This window comes from Danio aesculapii, chromosome 20 (assembly GCF_903798145.1).
Source record: "Danio aesculapii chromosome 20, fDanAes4.1, whole genome shotgun sequence".
In the NCBI taxonomy this organism is placed as follows: Eukaryota; Metazoa; Chordata; class Actinopteri; order Cypriniformes; family Danionidae; genus Danio; species Danio aesculapii.
In genome coordinates, this window is record NC_079454.1 from 5,751,464 (window position 1) to 5,774,386 (window position 22,923).

Sequence of the window (22,923 nt, forward strand, 5' to 3'; positions counted from 1 at the left end):
TTGTAAACAATTTATCTGGGCTCAATTTTAACAAACAAATTAAGTTGAATATTACTAAATTTTATGTGTTTGTTTAAATTCAACCCATATAAATTTGCAATAATTTGCAGATTTTTTTTTTTCTGTGTATAACTATCAGGGTTCCCAAGCTTCTTGAAAGTACTCACATTTCAGACATATGAATTCAAGGCCTGGAAAGCACTTAAAAACTAACACAGGCCCTTGAAAGTGCTTGAAATTTGAAATGAAATTTGTTTATGGTTTCATTTCAACAAATGTACTCGATTGTCAAAAACAGAATGAAAAAACGGACAAAATCTTACATTAAAAATCTGAAATAAAACCTTGTACAATATCACTGATATTTTTATTGACATTTTATCAATATTTCAGAAACTGCATTTGAATATTACCAGTATTGAATTGACATTTTTCATGTAAATATTAAAGGGCACCTAGGTTAGCCCTTTTTTTCAGATTTAATATAAGTGTTTTGCGTCTCCAGAATGTGTCTGTAAAGTTTCAGCTCAAAACACCCATCAGATTATTTATTATATCTTTTATTAAATTCCAATTTATACATTTTTTCACTGGGTGGCGGTTTTGGTGTACTGCTTCTTTAAGGCTAGTCCTCCCCGCCCACCGTTTCTACGTGCCTTTCTGCGTGCCTTAATCTCCTCCCTCGGCTGCGTCAGACAACAGACAAACTTAAAGGAAGCAGATCTCACGTAGCGTTTGTGAGAAATACTACAGTAAGAACTTTACCAATTAGTATTTATTGTGCAGTTGCATGGCAGAGTCACACAAAGTTCACGCGCACACACACACACAGACAGAGCGCGTTTAGCTTTGCACTGTTTTTGCATGCAAATGTGACAGGATACACGTTAATCTCCACTGCTGTATGGATATCTGTTATGTTAAAGAGCCCATATTATACATGAAATAGGGTCATATTTAGGTTGTAAGGGTCTCCAACAACAGTCTAATATGCATGCAAGGTCATAAAACACTTTGATGGTCTTATAACCTGCATTTATTTTTACCTAATTATCCCAACGACTCCCATATGAATCGTTCAGCGATTCATTTGTTCCCAACCCCCTCCTCAGCGCGAAGCTAATCTGCGCTGATTGGACCGATGACAGCCTGCTGCGATTGGTCGACAGTGACAGGCTTCAGCACGAGACAGAGTGAAATGCCCAGCTGGTAATCAACTATATAAAAGTAGTCACAGTGCACACGCGCTTCATAGTGTAAGGCTTTTTTCACACACACACACACAACCCTCCTCAGAAGAACTGGGGAGATCGATCTCTCTCTCTCTCTCTCTCTCTCTCTCTCTCTCTCTCTCTCTCTCTCTCTCTCTCTCTCTCTCTCTCTCTCTCTCTCTCACACACACACACACACAACGCTCCTCAGAAGAACTAGGGAACGTGACACGAGTCTCCTGTCTCCTAGCTTACGATCGATCGCCATAGCAACGACAAACGGCAGTGGAACGCGAGCTCACAAAAGCCTTTAACGTTAAATCCGTAAACAAAGCGGCACGCGTCGCGTTTTTAACGTGGCTTACATGTGATAAGAGAATATAAAGAGTAACCGCGTGTACTGTACCAGGTTAACAACTCATCTTTGGGTAGAGACTGTCAATATTATCCATCTGAGCACAGCGTGACTTCATTCGACTGGCGGCGTCTGTGTGTGTGTGTCTAGTGTTTTTTTCTGTGTTAGTGGGCGGGGCCGCAGGTTTCAAATCTCCCTGGTTTGCGCGCGTAACTACTGGCGAGGCTTGTGTTTCGTGGCTGCGTCATCGCGAAACACCTAATGACTCGTTATCAAGGCGACTCGTTTGAAGCACTATGAGTCGACTCTTTTATAGATGAATCAATAGTTTTAAACACTGTACACTTACAGATTTAAGCCTTAGCTGGATATTTCACTTCACTTAGAGCTGTGTTACACACTACATGGAAGAGCATTTTCAAAAACCCATAATATGGGCTCTTTAATGTACAAAATAAACCTGATTTAACGTCCACAAGCCGGGATTGAAGCGTCTTCCTTTATAATTGTTCTGACACGCGGCTGTGCTGATGAAGTAAAGCTAAGCTAAATCGCTGTAATTCATTACACACATGCTCTGTTTTAAAACATTTTAAACATGTGAAACTCACTCTTGATCACATTTGATGATGATTGATGAACCTAGCGAACTGAACAGACCTTTTATTCCCGGTTGCTTTGCGCACGTCTGGTCTTGATGATATGATTATACATGTGACTACCGGGACATGTTAATATGCAGCTGTCAATCAATTCGGTGGGCGGGGGGACCGCACTCCTCCTTAAATTGCGGTCGATCTGAAAACCGCTCCAATTGGTCCACCGTTTTTATGTTGTTAAATTGAAAAAAAAGGACTGGGTGTGTTTATATCACCCCAATATGACGGTCTATACACCATACATGCACATATGTCTGTCCAAACAGCTTGAAAAGTAGATTTTTTACCATAGGTGCCCTTTAAGTGTAAGTGAAATGTTAAGTACAGTGAAGACTTTCATGGTGCTACATGTGCTGGGGTATGCTTACAAAGGTGCTTGATTTAAAACTAGTGGTGCTTTAAAAAGTCCTTGAATCTGCTGTTCATGGAAATGTGGGAACCCTGAACTAAAGAAACTTTCAACAGCAACAAATCAGTGTTGGGTGTAATTAGTTACAAAGTCACTCACTTAGAATCAGGTATTCCAGACAGCCATGTAATAACATTATATAGCACCTCTACTTATTATTTATGAAAATCATATTTAATTTATACTTTATAAGCTAATTATTACCTTAAAAATGTACATCTGCAAAATAACTTGACAAACTTGGATGTTTCTTTCCACCTGAAACAAGGATGTCTGCTTTTCAATCTGTTGTTGCGCTTTGAGAGGATCTGATAAAGACGGTTTTATTGGTTCTCAGAGAGCCGGCTATTAAGAAAATGTGTTTTTTCTTTGGCCTTGGGAATGGAAACTCTTTTTGAGGTCTTTTGTTGGAGATGTAGACAAAGGCCACACCTTAGCACTTTGGATCTGCTTGGATAGTTGAATCTGAGATGTTGACTACGGTCCAAAATAGTAGTTGCTCTCAGCTACGACTGGCTGCTGCTTAAAGCATGTTGTTATTTAGACGTGGCCAACGCACATAAATCATTTCTACTTTGGATCTCACACCATTTTTCCTAGTCACCAGCCCTTGGCTACAGATTCATGTGTTTTGTTTTTTGCGATTCCAGCAGTCAACAGTTCAGTTGTGGGTCTCCACTACATTCTGTGTGTAAAAGAGGCCACAGTGTTTTAGTTTTTGATAAGAAGGTTAATTTGTGTGGTGAGATAGTGATAAGGCAACATAGAGGTTTCCATTGTTTTACTTTGTATTATTTCCTGAGTTTCTGAAGACGTTGTTTTTATTTCTGAAAGAAATGTTTTTCTAAACTCTGTATCACTAATTGATAGTCTAGTTGATTATTAAGCTTGGCTATAGTTGATTTATTCAAATTCTTTGTCAGATTTGTAACAAGCATACCTGTCAACATTGGGATGTGAAAATAAGGGATATGCCCACCATATTAAGGGTTTCCCCCGACACCCCCCCCCCTTTTTTTTTTTAAATCTCCAAATTACTTAATATGTTAAATATGCTAGCTGTTTCATTGTAAATAAACAGTTAAACGGTCTTTAATATGTTTTATTGTTATTATTTAACAATAAAACGTTAAACAGACTATCTGCAGTGTGAGGATAAAGAATGAACCTCCTCCATTTGGCCTCTTTACTTTCTCTTTCTATTTACTTTTGCTCTTTACTCCTTTACTTTCGTGAATAAGGAAACGGTGTTGTACGCACTCCACTGAAGGCATCCACTAGCCTACATATTTAATTTCATTTGTTAAGCCCAAAGATTTGTTTCAAAACTATTTCTAAATTCAGTTCTAATTTCCAGCAAACGAAGAAATACAATAAATACTAAAAATAATAACGAAGTTTGGTCAAAAAACTGAGTTATATTCAAACACGTGTCCTATTCTTATACTCCATATGATGATACAGACGTCTCCAAAACTCGACAGGTGGACAAACCTAAACTTGTTTTTATTAAAACAAATATAAATGTGTATATAATAATAACATTATACAAATGCATATTGTCATGAATAAACTGAAAAAGCCCCCTGAGGTGCAGAAGCCATGTAGGTAGTGAGTTTAAAATTCATGTAGAAAAGAATAATTTTTTTGTAGCATTTTAATCCTTTAATTTTTTTCCATAAGAAAAAATATTGTGTATTGCTGTACATCCTGTGTGTATTAAGCAATGTGTAAGCATTTGGACCCGCATAGGCGCATAACTATATCTGTGATTTCAACAGTAGATTTCATGATTTCTATGCTTTCATACGTAGAATAACCGTAAATTGACTTTCCCAGAATTCCCTGCACGGCACATCATTTTTTATGCTTTTTGTTGACATTACTATGGATCTTTTTAGTTGTTTCCCCATCAGTTATGAACATTAGAGATTTATGTTACATCTAATGTTGATAAACAATGTTTATTTCATTACTTTATTTTTATGCGTGTTACCATACTGGTGTTTAGTATTAGTACCGAGCACCTTCTATACACTGATACACTTTTCTGCTTGTAGTTTTTTTGTGTAGGTTCATTATGTAACTTTCTCATCACCACAACAAAAGATGTTTAGATGTTGTTAATTCAAAATACAGACATATTACATCTATTAATTAATGAAATATGGTAGTTTACTGTAAAAATGAGAAATTACCTTTACGCTTTGTACCGTATTTTTAACGATGAAATACTGGCAACCACAGCTGCCGTTTTTTCACTGTAAATTTTACAGATTTATTTTTTACAGTGTGACGCGCTATGCACTGGTCAATGGCGCAGTCTATTTCAGTTTCTTAACACGTTTCCTTTCTAGACCGGAACACCCATGAGTCCACAAAGTGGTGCAAATGGATTTGCTATTTAAACAATGTGACGCAAAACATGAAAATTAGGGTTGCGCTGGTCTGAAAATAGCAACAAATCGTGCCAAACATATCTTACACCTTATTGCGCTGGGTGTATGATAGGGCCCTAGCTGTGCAGATACACTGTAAAAAAATGATGACAAAAAGTCAAGACAACAAACGTCTTTGTTTCTTTAACTTATTCTAATAAGTTAATCAAGTTTCGACTACATTTTTTTATGTTTTACAAAGTTTAACTTAATAGTTTTAGTCAGCAAGACTTTCTTTACAGTGTAAACCAATGAAACCCTGGAGTTATGCCCACACTGTAAAAAAACATAAAAATGCTACAGTAAAAATCTGTAACCTGATTAACAGTATGTGTCCTTAATATATATATATATATATATATACGTAGAATAATCGTAAATTGACTTTCCCAGAATTCCCTGCATGGCACATCATTTTTTATGCTTTTTGTTGACATTACTATGGATCTTTTTAGTTGTTTCCCCATCAGTGATGTACATTAGAGATTTATGTTACATCTAATGTTGATAAACAATGTTTATTTCATTACTTTAATTTTATGCGTGTTACCATAATGGTGTTTAGTAGCTGTGTGAATGATACTGAGCACCTTCTATACACTGATACACTTTTCTGCTTGTAGTTTTTTTTGTGTAGGCTCATTATGTAACTTTCTCATCACCACCCGCATACGGCTGTGTAACGTGTTTATCTGTGTAACAAAAGATATGTAGATGTTGTTAATTCAAAATACAGACATATTACATATAATAATTAATGAAATATGGTAGTTTACTGTAAAAATGAGAAATTACCTTTACACTTTGTACCGTATTTTTAACGATGAAATACTGGCAACCACAGCTGCCGTTTTTTTACCATAAATTTTACAGATTTATTTTTTACAGTGTGACGCGCTATGCGCTGGTCAATGGCGCAGTCTATTTCAGTTTCTTAACACACCTCCTTTCTAGACCGGAACACCCATGAGTCCACAAAGTGGTGCAAATGGATTTGCCATTTAAACAATGTGACGCAAAACGTGGAAATTAGGGTTGCGCTGGTCTGAAAATAGCAACAAATCGTGCCAAACACATCTTGCATCTTATTGCACTGGGTGTATGATAGGGCCCTAGCTGTGCAGATACACTGTAAAAAAATGATGACAAAAAGTCAAGAAAACAAACGTCTTTGTTTCTTTAACTCATTCTAATAAGTTAATCAAGTTTCGACTACATTTTTTAATGTTTTACAAAGTTTAACTTAATAGTTTTAGTCAACAAGACTTTCTTTACAGTGTAACCCACCAATGAAACCCTGGAGTTATGCCCACACTGTAAAAAAAAACATAAAAATGCTACAGTAAAAATCTGTAACCTGATTAACAGTATGTGTCCTTAATATATATATATATATATATATATATATATATATATATATATATATATATATATATATATATATATATATATATACGTAGAATAACCGTAAATTGACTTTCCCAGAATTCCCTGCACGGCACATCATTTTTTATGCTTTTTGTTGACATCACTATGGATCTTTTTAGTTGTTTCCCCATCAGTGATGTACATTAGAGATTTATGTTACATCTAATGTTGATAAACAATGTTTATTTCATGACTTTAATGTCATGCATGTTACCATACTGGTGTTTAGTAGCTGTGTGAATGGCACTGAGCACCTTCTTTATACCGATACACTTTTCTGCTCGTGGGAAAAGTAGTTTGTGAAGAGCATTGGTTCATTATGTAACTTACTCATCACTTTGTTCATCACCTTTTGTTATCGTGTCTAACTATGTAGCAAAAGATGTGTAGATCTTGAAATACAGTAGTTTACTGTAAAAATGAGAAGTTACTTTTATGGTTTGTACCGTATATTTAATGGTAAAATACTGGCAACCACAGCTGCAGTTTTTTTTGTTTACAGTGCATTGTACCTGTGATAAAGACATGCGTATAAACAAAACAGCAATTTAGCAAGTTCGTAACATCAGTGAGACATTCACAAATGTTTTTCCATTTGTGGAGCGGGTTGTTGGAAATCGCACGCTTGCACGATTATTAGCTCAATTTTGTTGTCAAACACTACCAGCTTTCAAAGCAAATCAGCCCAGAGGACAGAAAAAGAGATCTCGCCAAGTTTTGTAACCACATTGGACCACATGAGAGCCACTCCCATGTCTATGTGCAGTCCTAATTTTCCATTCCCCCTCTTTGACAGTCCATCAATAAAAATATTTGGATGTGCTGAATTTGGTGCAAACGAGAATCGGATCCTATAATAACTGATTTGTGGTGTATTAAAAAGACAGCTGATTTAAGACTTTGAATAGCCCTGCTGTCACGCTGTGTGGGAAAACACCCATCGCTTCTGTCGGGATCAGAGGGAGTAAGCGGATTGTACTGGAAACCAGAGCATTGATTTAAGAAGCTGGGTCTTAACAGGGCGTCACATTTGTTTAGTCTGGCCCCTCCAACCTTATTTCCATGAACTCGCATTAAGACACACACTCATTAGCCTGCATTTCTTTCAAGACATGGTGTGGGGAAGTTCACTCGGAATGAGTTGCGCGCTGTTTATTTGCACACGGTTTTAGCACCTGAGTCACTATAGTGATTATGCAAATGAAATAACAGCGCTGACATGCCCATAAAATCTGTTGAATGCATTTCGCACGGTGCGGTCCTTTATCATGCAGATCAGTTTTGAGATGAGGTTAAGGCATGCTACTGATGACCGGTGTAGTTTATTGGTACTTGTCCCTTAGAAATGCTCATTGACATGCATATCAGGCAAAGACTTTAGATGTACAAAGACGGTGCACTCATGTATGAAGCATGTTAATCTGTCTCAGTGGAAAAGCAGAAGAGGAATTTGAAAAGCCTTCTGAGTCGTTCAAGTCGCACGTATAAAAGCATTTGCACTTCCCTGGTAAATTTAGGCTCCTGATGATTTTAGAATAGTGGGGGTCAGACTGTTGTAGGCATTATGGCTTGAGAATGCCAAATGAAAGTGGTTATGCACACTGTAAAAAATTTAAAGCCAGTACAGCAACAACAAACAAAAAAATCCTTATTTCCTTTCGCTTTTTCTTGTTCACTCAACTTTTGAAAACATCAGCTGCACGGACCTAAAATTATTTTTCATTATTACAAAAAACATTTAGATGGGTTAAAATAAGAATTTTCGTTTTCTGGAGAGGTCAGCTACTCTGTAAGAAAACTTTAAGTTGTGCCAACTATTTTTTTGTCTGCATAACTGGAATGGCTGAAGTTGAGTGAACAGAAAAACTCCTAATCCTTATTTCCTTTCACTTTTTCTTGTTTCTCAACTTTTAAACACATCACACCGACCTAATATGTTTGAAGTTGAGTGAACAAAAAGCTTGCCGTGTGTTAAAGGGCACCTATGGTAAAAAATCAACTTTTCAAGCTGTTTGGACAGACATATGTGCTTGTATGGTGTATAGACTGTCATATTGGGGTGATATAAGCACACCCAGTGCTTTTTTTTTAAATTTAACAACATAAAAAACGGTGGACCAATTGGAGCTGTTTTCAAATCGACCGCAACTTTACGTAGGAGAGCGGTCCCCCCGCCCACCAATATTGATTGACAGGCGCGTCATCATATCCTCAGTTTGTTAATTTACGTCCGCCATTTTCAGCGTGAGTCGAAGCAATATCACTAAAGGAACACCCTTGCTCTATTTTTAGATGCAAGGCTCATTGGGCTCAACACAAGACCAATATTCTCCACATTATCGCTCTAATCAGAATTATTGGTTGTATCTTTAGGTAGGTTTGCAAACATGTGTACTTCTCATTGAGTCTACCTTATACTTCAGTCGTTTGCATTTCTCGCGATCCCAGAAGCTCCCTGTGATCTTAACTAGCATGCGTTTTAGAATTCTAAACATAGGTTTCTATCAGGGTACACTCAAGTCGACAGCTGGGCGCCGCGGACCGCTGCAGAAACCTATGTTTAGAATTCAAAAATGTGTGGCGCGACGATTCGGGACACTTCATGTTTCTGCCGCGCCACAGAGAGTGTCTGGTGTGCCATGTCGCAGCTTCGAGCGGCGCATCCGGTGCCTCAGTCAAAGTTAATTCAGTGTGCGTGGTTATTAGTTTCTGTGTACAAGCTCGGCACCTGAAACTAGCACACAGTTGGCTGTAAAACTGTACAAAGACACAAATGATTTTGTACTCTCTGCTTGGTCTGTGTCAGAGTCGTACATGTACGACTGAATGGTGATCCTCTCTCCTTCTCCATCTGCCTGTCACTCTGTTGCAAACGCAGAGCGGGTGAGCTCATGGCCCCGCCCCCTTGTTACGTTGGCGGGAAGCTGAAACTAATTTACATGTGAAGCAACACACCCATAAATCAGCGAACTGTGGACACGCCCCCAACATGACACTTTTTAACACATTATAATAAAATAATCTGAATTGTGTTTTAAACTGAACCTAAACTGACACACTCAGAAGAACCATAATATTATCATTAAATCATTAAAAAGAGGTAAACTATGTTCCCTTTAAAGGATCTCACGGCAAGCCGTTGATTATCTCGCTTATTCCATGGGCATTTGCCAAGGTAGGAAAAAGTTTAAAATAGTTTTGCTCTTTGCAGTGTAATATTTCTGCGAATTTTTGTCAGTTTTGACATGTTAAGTTTTCTAGTCCCTCCACTGAATCCGCTGTGACAGGCAGACAGGTGGAGAGAGTGAGAGCGCGCGCATGTGCGTGTTGTTTATACCTGCTAATATTAAGATGCGATCACAGGTGGACAAATAAGAAATTTCCAGTCAAACCTGGAGTGTGTTTCCAGTCACATGTGTTGTTTTTTTTTTGTCTACTTTCTACCAGTTCTCTGATGAGGGAGGGTCTGTATGTATATTGGCTTTCTCTTAACATTACCTTTAATGCTACGAAAGCTGGGCTACCAACACTATCTCATGGCAATTCGTAACTTTTTGATTCAGTGGCTAATTCGTATGAATTCGTACGATCAAATTCGTACGTTTTGCTCGATCTAATTCATACGATTTGCTCATCCCCCAGTGACGGTTGGGTTTAGGGGTGGGGTTAGGTGCCACGCCTCCTTTTTAAAATCGTACAATTTCGTATGACTGAACTCGTACGAATTAGCCACTAAACTGACAATGTGTAAAATACTTACGTTTTCTCATGAGATCAGGCTGGGGCTACCTATAGCAGAATTTCGGCCATTTACATTCCATAATAAACATACAAATCTTATTAAAGTACCATATCAATTAAATACGCTTTAGGAATATGTTACTTTATGCATTGGCTGATGAAATTAAAGATCATTTCTTTTATTTCCTATCAGCTTTAAGCCTTCACACTTTATTCTGTTTAGTTTTAACATGCCGTTTTTATAAAATCCACAAATATTTTTGAACATCTTAAGTAAATAATGTGATTATGTGTAATTATGCCTCTTTCGAATGAAACTATTAGGCTAGGCAAATTGATATCATGTAATTGATCTTACAAAAAGACCGCGATCGTTGCTTTGAGTAGAATAACATTACAATTATTAAAAACACATTAACCTATACACATGAAATTAAATATTCACAAAGTTGTATGAAACACCAATTCAATGGCACATAAGATGCATTTTAAAGAAAAAGCAGCCAAAGCCTATTTTAGAAATCTCTGCTGTTAAATATGTAAGAAATTTTGCATAAGAGAAAACGTATCAGGACAGGTAAGAGAACATTCTGCTTTATTTATCTTCTTTAAAACAAAAGCAATCAGCCAAACACACAGGATCAGTGTAATATTACATTATTTACAGTCATGAATAAATTATAAAACTTATCTCTGCGATCTGCCAAAAAATTCTGAGAACAAATAATAGGTTCAAACGTCCAAAGACTGACCGTTAGATACACCAAAGATTTATTATATATATCATGTTTTAACAACAGAGGTGCAAGAGGTTAGATCCTCTTAGATTAGACATAACACGGTAGGGGTCCCCGATATGACCTAAAATTAATATCACGGTATTTTTCATCTTTTGAACGGTGACGGTATAATATCATGGTATTACTTTAAATAGCAAAATAGTATACATCTCAAGGAAGAACGGACAAAAAAAAAAGTTTTATCTCTTCACTTCTTTCACTCTTTAAAAGTTTTGGTTTCGGTTTGTGTCATTTTAAATGCTCCGTCTCGTTATGAGCTGATATTCATTTTTCTCTGTTTGTGGAATAAAGCGGCACCAATTTATGAGCAGACAGAGCAGGATTCTCATGATGACCACCGGCGCAATACCGCTCTTTGTTATGAGCCGTAGTTTCAGTATAAACTTAGTAAAGGCGAGTTTCTTTGGCGATGATGTGTACAGTATTAGATTTTATATTTAGCGGACATTTGCGCTGAACACGCAGTGAATGTAACGCAACAAGATTCGGGCACCTTCTCCGAAAACACTCGATTGATCTCAGCTGGCGGATCAACATTTACCTCATGTCATGATCGCTGTCCTCTGTGCCATTATTATTATTATAACTTTAGGTGAGGTTTGCAAACCTGTGCACTTTTCACTCTTCAGCCATTTGCATTTCCTGCAGTAACAAAAGCTCCCTGTTATCTGACAGCAGGAAGCGTTGAGTGATTGACAGCTAATATAAACCAATACAGCGGCAGGGTAGAGCGATTCAGCAAGTTTTTAGAGAAAATCAAATCAGGTCGCACTATAACCATTATATTCAGTCGCACAAATGCTCCCAAATATATTAAGGGGGCGCATAGATTGAATTTCGGGCGCACATGCGACCAAAATGGTTGCAATTTCGAGCCCTGTAGTATAAGGACATGTATTCAGACCACAACTGAACATTTGAAGAAAATTGAATGCCTTATTATTTAGAATTAGCTATTATTGATGTAAATGCAGCTGTTCAAGGCAGAAAATCCATGTCGTGGCGCAATGTCACACCGGTGATGACTATGACACCGGTGTACCGCCCACCCCTATAACACGGTATGTTATTTCCTGATAACAACCACTGAAACTGAAACATATTGGATTATTAATGTTAATCAAAGAAATCAAGTCCTTGATTTCATTGCATTTTTCAACGTCTCTGTTATTTGTGCTGCATTGTAATTTTAAAAAGTAAATCTTTTTTTGTCTCCTTTTTTTCCTGATCCAAAGAATTATCCAATCTGTGGCTCACAAACTACTAATTGCTGTGGTATAGCTACTTGTTGTCTAGATTTCTCCATTTTCATTAAGGAATGAATAACGTTTAGCTTATCAAACAGTGATACTGTGGTCTGCTGTGTTCAGAGTCCTTCCTATCTGAATGTATTCTGACAAATTGTTTAATCTTTTAATGACCTGAAAAAAGAAATATTCTGAAAACTATCCAAGTGAAATCCTTTGTCATGAAAACTCTTGTGATCTTGTATCATTATAGTGCGGTCTGAACTGTGCTATTGTCTATTTATGGTTATCATCCTTGGCGTGAATGGGCTTTTTATATAAATAATCTCCACAGCGCTATTTCCGTCTGTTAACACCTGGTTCAACTGGATTGCGTGTGTTTAGTAAATAAAGCATGAATTTGTGGTGAAATTCTGTGTGAAAAAGTGGCACTGTTTAGTGAATTCACCCCTTTTATCTATTAATGTGAAACAGAGCTCCAAAAAAAGGTCTGGAGCTGTAAAGCGGCTAACTATTGTTTCCAGATTTTTTTTTTTTCCACTTTTTTTTTTTGAGGATGTTGTTTTTTCAGAGGAGGGGCCTTCCAGGCATCCAGTTCACTGACATGCCGTGCCAGCCTTTTCAGGTTTCTCCCGCTGTCGACTTTCCACAGGAAATGTTTTGAGGAAGCGAGAGTTGCTGATGTGACTGTTGTGAGTGGTATTGTCAGATTACAGCATGGCGCTTAAATGTTACACAACAGAGGATCATGAGAAAGACACCCAGACCGTGACCTCAGAAGCCCTGGCTGTTTCTGGTTGCGCCAAAACCAGCGAACGAAAACACACAGGTGTGTTTACATAGCAGTTCGAAGAAGACCCGGATGAGTGTTATGTCAATAGTGATTTCCTCAGGTGTCTGACCTAGAGAAGCTCTTCCATTGTTTCAGGGTCTTATCATCTGCTCTGCACTCGCTCTATAAACCACAAAAAAATGACTCAATGGCTCCAAGTTTGCAAATGATTCACAGTTGATGAGTGAGTTATGGCAATTGGGAAATATTGCAATACGGCGAAACAGCGGTCCGAAATTAACTTTCCAGAAGTGTTCGAAATGGGAAAATACACCAGCACCATAGATATATCTCTATGAAATCTAGAGTACAGGCAATGAAACTGCTTTATATATATATATATATATATATGTATGTTAATATATATTAATATTATTAATAATATATATTAGTGGTGGGCCGTTATCTGCGTTAACGCGAGACTCTTATCGCGCGATAAAAAAAATATATATATATATATCGCCGCTAATCTATTCTCATCTGGATCTTGTCGGAAAATATGGCGAAAAGTCCTACATGACGATGTTTACTGATCGTGGTGTTTACTTCAATAATGCCACTAATATATGCATACTCCACATGTCTTTATTACATTTCTGTTTAGTTCAGTTATGACTTTAGTCAGATTAAGGTGATCAAAAATCGCTGTTTGGAGCTTATGTAGTTAGTACATGTATTTACTAACAGTACATCTTATTTAACATAATTTATTTTCATCACCAATTATCATAGTAGAACAGTTTCTCAAGCAGTTTGTGATGCATTTTGGAAACAGGAGATAAGCCCCTGGTCTAATGCGCCACCTGGCTTGAGAAACCCGTTCTCAAAGGCTTATTATTTGGGTAGAACTGGCAGAATTCAAATGAGCCATTTTAATCTAGATTAATTGCGAGACTAATCTAGATTAATCTAGAGTAAAAATTTTTTTTTGTCTATGCCCACCTATAATTAATATACATAATATTAGTTAGGACCATTCTAAGGGCCCATATATTTAGGGGACCTTCACAGACATTGTCAAGGCCCCACTCCAACAACGGCCCTGCCATATATAATATGCATGTGTGTGTGTGTATATATATACAAAGGAGTAAAAACTCTTAAGTTTATATTAAAATGCTGGTGTATTTGGACTACGCCTGAGACATTATACACGATAAACCGATCAATTTAGGTTTCAAAAACATTAGAGTCAGTATTTCTTAGATGAAGGGGCCCTGAGGGTCCGCACATCCCATCATTATACCAGCAGAGTTCAACAGAAATTGCAACAATAATTGGGTAATAATGCTTTTGGGAAACATAACCCTGAACCTAATCAAGGTCTATATATTCACTAGGAAGCTCAAGGCAAGTGTTGGCCCTCGGGGAGCAGAAATGGACACCTGGTTTAAATTATTTTGCAGGTTTCAATAAAACAACTGTTTTATTAAATCACCAAAGCCACATTTTTTACTCTATTTTGGCACTTGACAGATCTTACATTTAAGGCCTGACTGTATGAAATCTGTTTTGGGCTTTCAGTATCTGTTGAGGAGGATTCTGGGTTTGTGACAGCGGCGCTGGGGAACACATGGAGTCACAGTGTTAACACTCGTCTCATCGTCCAGTATGAGGACACGGAACGAAGACAGGTAATCACCTACCCTGTGCAAAATTTTCTTTAAAAATATAAAGAGCAAACTTCATTTGCCATTACAAACTAAGCCACTCTAGTACAGTTTAAACGTTTACAGTAAACCAGTATCATCTTACTCTGTAAACATTGCTGATTATAGAGCTAAGGTATTGCTGACATCTTGCACTACAATAACTTTTTTAGGTGTGGTCACAACAATATCACAGTGGGAGTGAAAGGTCATTTACTGTATGTTGCTGCCAGACGGGCTGACCTAAGTATAAAATTTACAGAGTATGCGCCATAAAAGTTGTTCAGAGCTAGTGTTCAGAGGAGAATCAACAGATTCAGATTCAGCTGATAGAAAGACAACAGTCACTCAAAATCACTTATTACAATCATCTGAACACACAACACACCAAACCTTGAAGCAGATGTGCTACAACAGCAGAAGAAGAAAAATAAACACACACTGCCCCTCCTGTCAGATGAGAACAGCAAACTGAGGATACAATTTGCACAGGATAAACTGAACATTCGAAGATCAGTGCAACAAGTTTGGATTAATAAATTCAAGTGGCGGGTCAGAATTTGTTTTGACTTTAAAGGGTCAAAAAACACCAAAACACATTTTTTGAGATGTTGACAGTTGTCATATATGTGTCCCACGTTGCTAAAAACACTATTAGGATACATATATTTCACAAAAAAGTGAAAATTGGTTGTTTTTGGGTTATTTCAAGCAAATTCGTTCTTCCAGTTTGAAAAGAAATTTAGAAGCTACGTCACAGCGATTAGATCCTTGTGTAAATTTCAGCGTGGAGAATGGATGTCTGTACCGGCGGGTACAACATGACGTCTTTGAGCTTTTAGTATTAATTCATGAGAAAGACTTGGTTTGAACCAATCAGCGTGCTCTATTGTGAATGAGGCACAACTTCATTAACATGCATGATAGCTTTGAAGTCTGTTTTTACCTGTTACAATGTTCAGACGGCAGAGAGACGCGCATTGTGTTGCTAACCGTAATTTAAACAAGTGGAAGAAGACTTGTTTAGAGACATGGGTTGTCGTGTTGAGTTTATAAATGTGCTGCAACGAAGGTTTTGTATCCATTTCCTTGCTATGAGAGCACAGCTGGACTGACGTGTGGATTACAGTGGTCTGCTAACATGCGACAAAAATATGTTTATAAGGAGCATTTTTTTACCCAAGAGCCTTTCGCATCTGGAAATTGTGAAATCCGAATTTGCCGCTCGTCTCCTTTTAAAAACAGACACCGTTCCAGTTGGTGTTGATTGTCCTGTCTCTACAGATTTGGTAAGTGTGTGATCAATGTGCTTTTGTTATGTTTATTCAGAAGGCAAAGTTAGTTCGGATCGTCAGCAGTACTTTTTCAGTGCTTAAAGACATACCTTAGTCATAATGATTTAGTTACTAAGTTAACAGTACGTTAATATCACTACAATATTATGGACTGAAAGATCCGCTGTATGCTGCTCTCTGAATGTAAACACGTAAACACCTCAATCAAACTATTACCATCGCGTAGGATTTTGGCACATTTTATGACAGGATAGTCTAGACTACCAATGCGAGACATTGAGGCGTGCACTTGAGTAAATTATGATGATGATTTTTAGGTGTTTACTAGAGTGATCTGATTAATGTTAGCTCCACATCTAACTATCAGGCACCTGTAGAATTTATGCGTTCGAGTAAAACATATACAAATAAAATGGACCAGGTGCTTTTTTAAATGAATGACAGTGAATGAAAGTCAAACCGGTGAGCCGTCTGACAAAAAAAGTGCCCTTCTGAATCATATCAGCAGGATGCCCTTCTGGATCTTTCACTAGCTTTGAAGACACTACTGACTACGCTTACATGGCAACTGTAATCTAGTTATTTGCCTTAATAGACAATACGATAACTTAATAGACAAAACAATACTATAATAAAGGTGTTTACGTGCTTTCATGTAACAGTTTCATGTAATTTTGGGTGACTTTAACTGCAGTTCAGCAGCTTCACTTTCACTCATGAACATTTCATTCATGCTCCCGTGACAAACTGACATATTGGACGCAAATAAGGAGTAAGGACTGGTGGAAGAGTGTTATGGAATTTAACAACGCATGCCAAATGGAAAGAAAAAACTCCTGCATTTCGCGACGTGTGTGTGTGTGTGCACACGGTCCTTTACTGACAGCCACGTGTGTGGATATTGTCGGAAAATATGGCGAAAAGTCCTACATGAGGGTAATAGTTTGATTGCGGTGTTTATTTGAGCCACTAATATATGCATACTCCACGTCGTAATTGCATTTCTGTTTTGTTCAGTTATGACTTTAGTCAGATTAAGGTAATCAAAAATCACTGTTTACATGGTGACTCTTAATCAAAGTATTGTCTTAATTGTATCAAAACTATTAAAGTATTGGCGTACTCAATGTTCGACTCAACCGCACCATCAGGGCTTTCTGCAAATCTCACATGGTCACCCACTGAAGCTAAGAAGGGCTGCGTTCGGTCAGTACCTGGATAGGAGACCACATGGGAAAGCTAGGTTGCTGCCGGTAGTGGTGTTAGTGAGGCCAGCAGGGGGCCCCAATCTGTGGTCTGTGTGGGTCCTAATGCCCCAGTATAGTGAAGGGGACTCTATACTGCTCAGTCGTTCAGATGAGACTTTAAACCGAGGTCCTAACTCTCTGTGGTCATTATAAATCCCAGGTTGTCCTTCGACAACCCCGGCATCCAGGCCAAATTTACCCCCCGGCCTCTGTCCATCATGGCTTCCTAACGATCCCCATATCATAAATGGCTTCATCACTTTGTCTCCTCTCCACCAATCAGCTGGTGTGTGGTGTGCGGTCTGGTGCAAAATGGCTGCCGTCGCGTCATCCAGGTGGATGCTGCACACTGGTGGTGGATGAGGAGATTCCCCCCTATGTGTAAAGTGTTTGAGTGCCCAGAAAAGCGCTATATAAATGTAAGGAATTATTATTATTATTATCATTTGGAGTGGCCACAACATTCTTAACCATGTCCCTCTTACCGTTAGTTTGCTAAAAGTGAATGATGCACAAAAAGAAACTTGTCTGCTGATTTCGTCTTTAAGCATGATAGAAAGAAAGCTGCTTACTCCACCAGCCCTCTCGCTGTCTCAGCCTGCCCTGCTTGTTTTCATCGTGTCAAATGATGGCATACCTCATTGCCCCTACACCCACACAACCCCTAGGACTTTGTTTTTCTCTTTTCCAACTGAGTTCCTACTTAAAGAAAGGCACTCTGATGGAGAGGCAGTGGTCCAAAACTGCTGGTACACACGGAAAGCAATAGTGCCTGGCTCTTTTGTGCAGCTCAGTGACTCTGACAGGGCCACTTAAGTAAAAAAAATCCTCAGAAACTCCCTGCTTTACAGCCATTTACTGTCAGTTTTACCCATTAGAGGTAAAGTTATGCTACTTGCATGAAAGATTGGGTCAGAATAAACAGAACTGGGTTGGTTTGGTGACTGACTGGAAATCTTTGTGTCTGTGTGTCACGGTGCATCATTGAGGAACCACATTCACACAAAACAACTGGAAGGAGGTTTGTAAAAACTAACTCATTCTTAACCACCGGTAACCAGATACGCCTGCAAAAGCAGGAAAAAAGGAAAACACGCCAGTTTATTATTTTTTTTATACAAATAAGCCTAGAGCAAGTCGTTCTGCCTGAGAACGGTTAACTCAAGACGGAAATTTGCTTCATTTCTGGAGTACACAAATGATGCCGCATTCATATTAAGTCAAAATCACAAAAGCTTTCTTTGTTTGCTTATGTTAGCACGTCTGAATCATTTCCGATGGGTGTTTACTCAATAGTTAGCAGTTTTTCACCCTTCGCCTCACATCTGAGTTTTGTTGTGTCAGTTTTCAATACTTTCGTTTTGAACATGGCACACCTCAGTGCAGGGTTTCCATGTCGGACAAAAGGAGTAATGCAGATTGTGAAGGATCTCTTATAGGCTGTGACGCAGATTACTAGCAGACCCTGCTGAGTCTGGAAACCCAATGCCACTTCTTCCCTACGGGCTGTTTTCCAGAATCCTATGCTTGTTTTTATGCCTATTGACGTAACAGGCAGATAGATGTTCCTTTTTGTTGAGGGGGAAAGAGTTCATGTTGACATGCTGAACACAAAAGCTGCATTATTGCAGGGCTTCTTAATTTACTCTGATGATTTTCCTCTTTAAGAAAGTAGAAGGATGAACCAAACAGACAATTATGGCCTGTTTATTCTGTCCTCGGGTTCTAGTTTCTGCTGGTAATTGTATGGTTCACACGTTACAGTTAAGGTTTCATTAGTTAATGTATTTACTAACACTTTTTGTACAGCATCTATCTGAAACACTAAAATAGCATATTGCAGACACCAAATAGGGATGGCTAACACTAACAATAAGTTACACTACCTGAAGTCTTGTCGTCGATCCTAGTTGTAAAAGCAACAAATAATAACTTGACTTAGGTGAATTTTTCCGATGAATCTTCTGTTGAACTTCATCCCAATCCTCACAAATACTGCAGAAGATCTACTGGAACCAGCATGAACCAAAGGTTCTCACAGAAATCAGCCATGTTTGGTAAAGGAAAAATCATGGGGTTGCATTCAGTATAGGGGCATGCGAGAGATCTGCAGTGTGGATGGCAACATCAACACCCTGAGGTCTCAAGACATTTGTGCTGCCCATTTCATTACAAAGCACAGGAGAGGGCAAATACTTCAGCAGGATAGCGCTCCTCATACTTCAGCCTCCACATAAAAGTTCCTGAAAGCAAAGAAGGTCAAGATGATCTAGGATTGACCAGCCCAGTCACCAGATTTAAACATTATTGAGCAATTATGGGGTAAAATGAAGGAAGAGGCATTGAAGATGAATCCAAAGAATCTTGATGAACTCTGGGAGTCCTGCAAGAACGCTTACTTTGCCCTTCCAGATAGGCCCACACGGAATTTGTGCGCGCAGAATTCCGCAGATTTATTATTATTAAGTTAAGTTATTAAAAATAATATTAAGTTATTATTTTTTGTTCCTAAACCTTGGATAGGTGACACGACTTTTGTCAGGTAGTGTACTTTAAAATATGGTATTCAGTGTTTCCTCTAGGATTTTTTTCAGCTGTGGCGGCAGACTCTGTTGGGCCTTTTACACAGATCTACCAACTACATGTGGCGTTATTTCATAGACAAATGTCGTGAGTGCAGAATTACAAGTCGAGATCGCATTCATGTAATACGAGCATGCAAATCTCTGTGCTCGAGCACCAATTTCCTCTGTTCATGCACAAAACTTCTTGCGCGCCCTCAAATACACGCTGCTCAAGTGCAGATCTTCTTGCGCTCCCTCAAATAAATGCTGCTGAAGTGCAGATTTTCTTGTGCGCTCTCAAATAAAGCTGCTGAAGTGCTATTTAGTGTGTTTATGTAATGAGTATGTCTTTACATTTATTAGATTTGCTAGGAATATTTATGAATGTCTCCAATAGACCTACAGAGTGGCAGTAATTCCTCCTTAAGTAAAATGAAATGGTTATAAACTCCAGCAAGATAGTCATTGCAAGCAAAACCATAGACCTTTAAATAAAGTATAATTATGGAAACTGTGTTCATCTTAACTGAAAGCTACGTCGTGTTTGCTGGCCTCACGCATCATGCACCTGTCTGTCAGTCAGTCAGCACGTCACCTTAAAGGGTTAAACAAATAATGCACAGCACTACTATGGTTACAGAAAGGTTTGCACTGTTCACTTACCTTTTAATATGTTTTAGTGTGATTTATAACCCGCTATTAAAAAACACGACTGATTGTTTTGAATGAGAAGCTGTGGCGGGATGAATTTTTGGTGTGGCGCCCCGCCACGGAAGAATGAATGTAGTGGAAACCATGGTATTATAATAATTTTTAGGGCTGATAGTGCATTCGATTTGTTATAATACCATGGTTTCCACTACATTCATTCTTCCGTGGCGGGGCGCCACACCAAAATTCATCCCGCCACAGCTTCTCATTCAAAACAGGGTTAAACAAATAATGCACAGCACTACTATGGTTACAAAAAGGTTTGCACTGTTATAATTCACTTACCTTTTATTATGTTTTAGTGCGATTTATAACCCGCTATTAAAAAAACACGACTGAATGTTTTGAATGAGAAGCTGTGGCGGGATGAAATTTGGTGTGGCGCCCCACCACGGAAGAATGAATGTAGCAGAAACCATGGTATTATAACAAATCGAATCCACTATCAGCCCTAAAAATTATTATTATTATTATTATTTTTCAGGGCTTCGACTTGATAACCTGATTTTAAAGTTTCCTTCTCTAACTAAATCTGAATGTTGTCTTATTTGTTTATTTTTATTTTAGATTGTTATAGCAAAGTCACCTGTGGCTCCTTTTGCCGTGCTGAGCTACACCATTCAGAAGGAAGGCATCCGTCTTGAGGGTGAGTGTGTTATGAACAGCAAACTAACACAACTATCCCTAGATAAACTTTCATGTCTATATAAACTCCACTGGGAATTACAGTATGTCATTGTAAACCATGACAACAGTGTTAGGCAGGTGAGTACATGCCATACCAGTGAGCTTAGTCTGAAGCCTCATTTTAAACATGTAACTAAAACGGCCTTTTATCATCTTCGTAATATAGCCCGCTTACGTCCTTTTCTCTCGAGGCCTGATGCTGAAAGACTCGTCCATGCTTTTATCACGTCTCGCTTGGATTTTCGCAATACCAATTACCAGCAAATTCTCTCAAGATATTACAATACATTCAAAATTCTGCTGCACATGTGTTGACACACACATTGTCTCGGTCGCACATCACTCCCATACTCCAACAGCTTCACTGGCTGCCCGTCAAGTCTCGTATTGATTTTAAAACATTGATTTTAACATATAAAGCGGTTCATGGTTCTGCTCCAGGTTACATTTGTGACCTGATATCCATTTCCTCTACCTCTCGCTGTCTACGCTCTGCCTCAAGTCCTACGCTGTTTCAGCCTCGCTGCAAACTCAACACCATGGGAGGTAGGGCATTCTCTTTCCATGCTCCCAAACTGAGGAATGCTCTTCCCACTGACATTAGGAATGCCGGTTCATTGGACGCTTTTAAAAAGCTACTTAAAACTCATCTTTTTAGGACTGTTTTTAATGTGTGATATCTCTTTTATTCTAACTGTGTTGTTTTATTTTATTTTTTTTATTGTTTACTGTGCCTTGTTGTTTTTACTTTCTTGTAAGCGCTTTGGGTTTTAGAAAAGTATGAAAGTATCTTAAGGAGGTATTTTAGTTTTGTTTTAGTCTTCAAAAATGCTTTCGGCCCAATTCAAGCTGGTTTATTTTTTCAGATGTTTCTGAAATGTAATGGAGAGAAGATTTTTTTTTCAACACATTTAAAAATGATCATTTTAATAACTAATATCTAGGGGTGTGATGAGATGATTACTCCACGAGACAAGACACGAGATTGGGTTCACGAGACGAGAAGTTTTTTACACTATTTTTAAGAAATCTTCAATGATGAAATATATAAATGAAAATGAGTCTTTTATTCAACTGATAATAAATGTTATAATAAATACAAATAAACTTGTAATAAATTATATAACTTCTATTTTAACGAATTCTATAAATATAATGTAAATGTAATTATATTGTAAATATTCTATTATATAGAATTTAAATATTTGCAAAATATGAATGGAAAATATATTTTTACTGAAAAAAAAAAATCACAAAGTGCAAAACAATTTAGGTGCTTTTTTTTAAATAAAATTATAATGAACGGTATTTGATGTCTATTTTATTTTATTTCTATTTTTTTTCTATTTTAATGAATTCTATGCTATATGCTAAATAGTTAGTTATAAACTCTACTGACTGGCTTCTCCCCGATACAATTTCACATGAGGAATCAAACTCATTTCCACAAATTGAACTTAACTCAAGTCATTTTTGGTATTTCATTTTAAATTTTTTAGTTTTACTTTCATTCAGGAAGATTTCATGCATGCCCCTGTCACAAACTCTGAGCTACTGAATGCAAATATAAAGGACTGATAGAAGAGAGTTGTTCTAATGTAATTTGAGACCGCACACCCACAGTATAAACGTGTGCTCATGATGATGAAA

General features: G+C 37.9%; 1 protein-coding gene across 2 annotated transcripts in view; it reads left to right on the forward strand.

Annotated features, from left to right (window-relative positions):
* Positions 1-22,923, forward strand: part of rad51b (RAD51 paralog B) — a 76,679-nt gene that overhangs the window by 20,692 nt on the left and 33,064 nt on the right. For both annotated transcript variants that reach the window (XM_056480975.1, XM_056480976.1), the window contains exons 8-9: positions 14,645-14,754; positions 21,154-21,232. In XM_056480975.1, the coding sequence (XP_056336950.1) occupies positions 14,645-14,754; positions 21,154-21,232 (189 nt within the window). The remainder of the gene's footprint in view (positions 1-14,644; positions 14,755-21,153; positions 21,233-22,923) is intronic.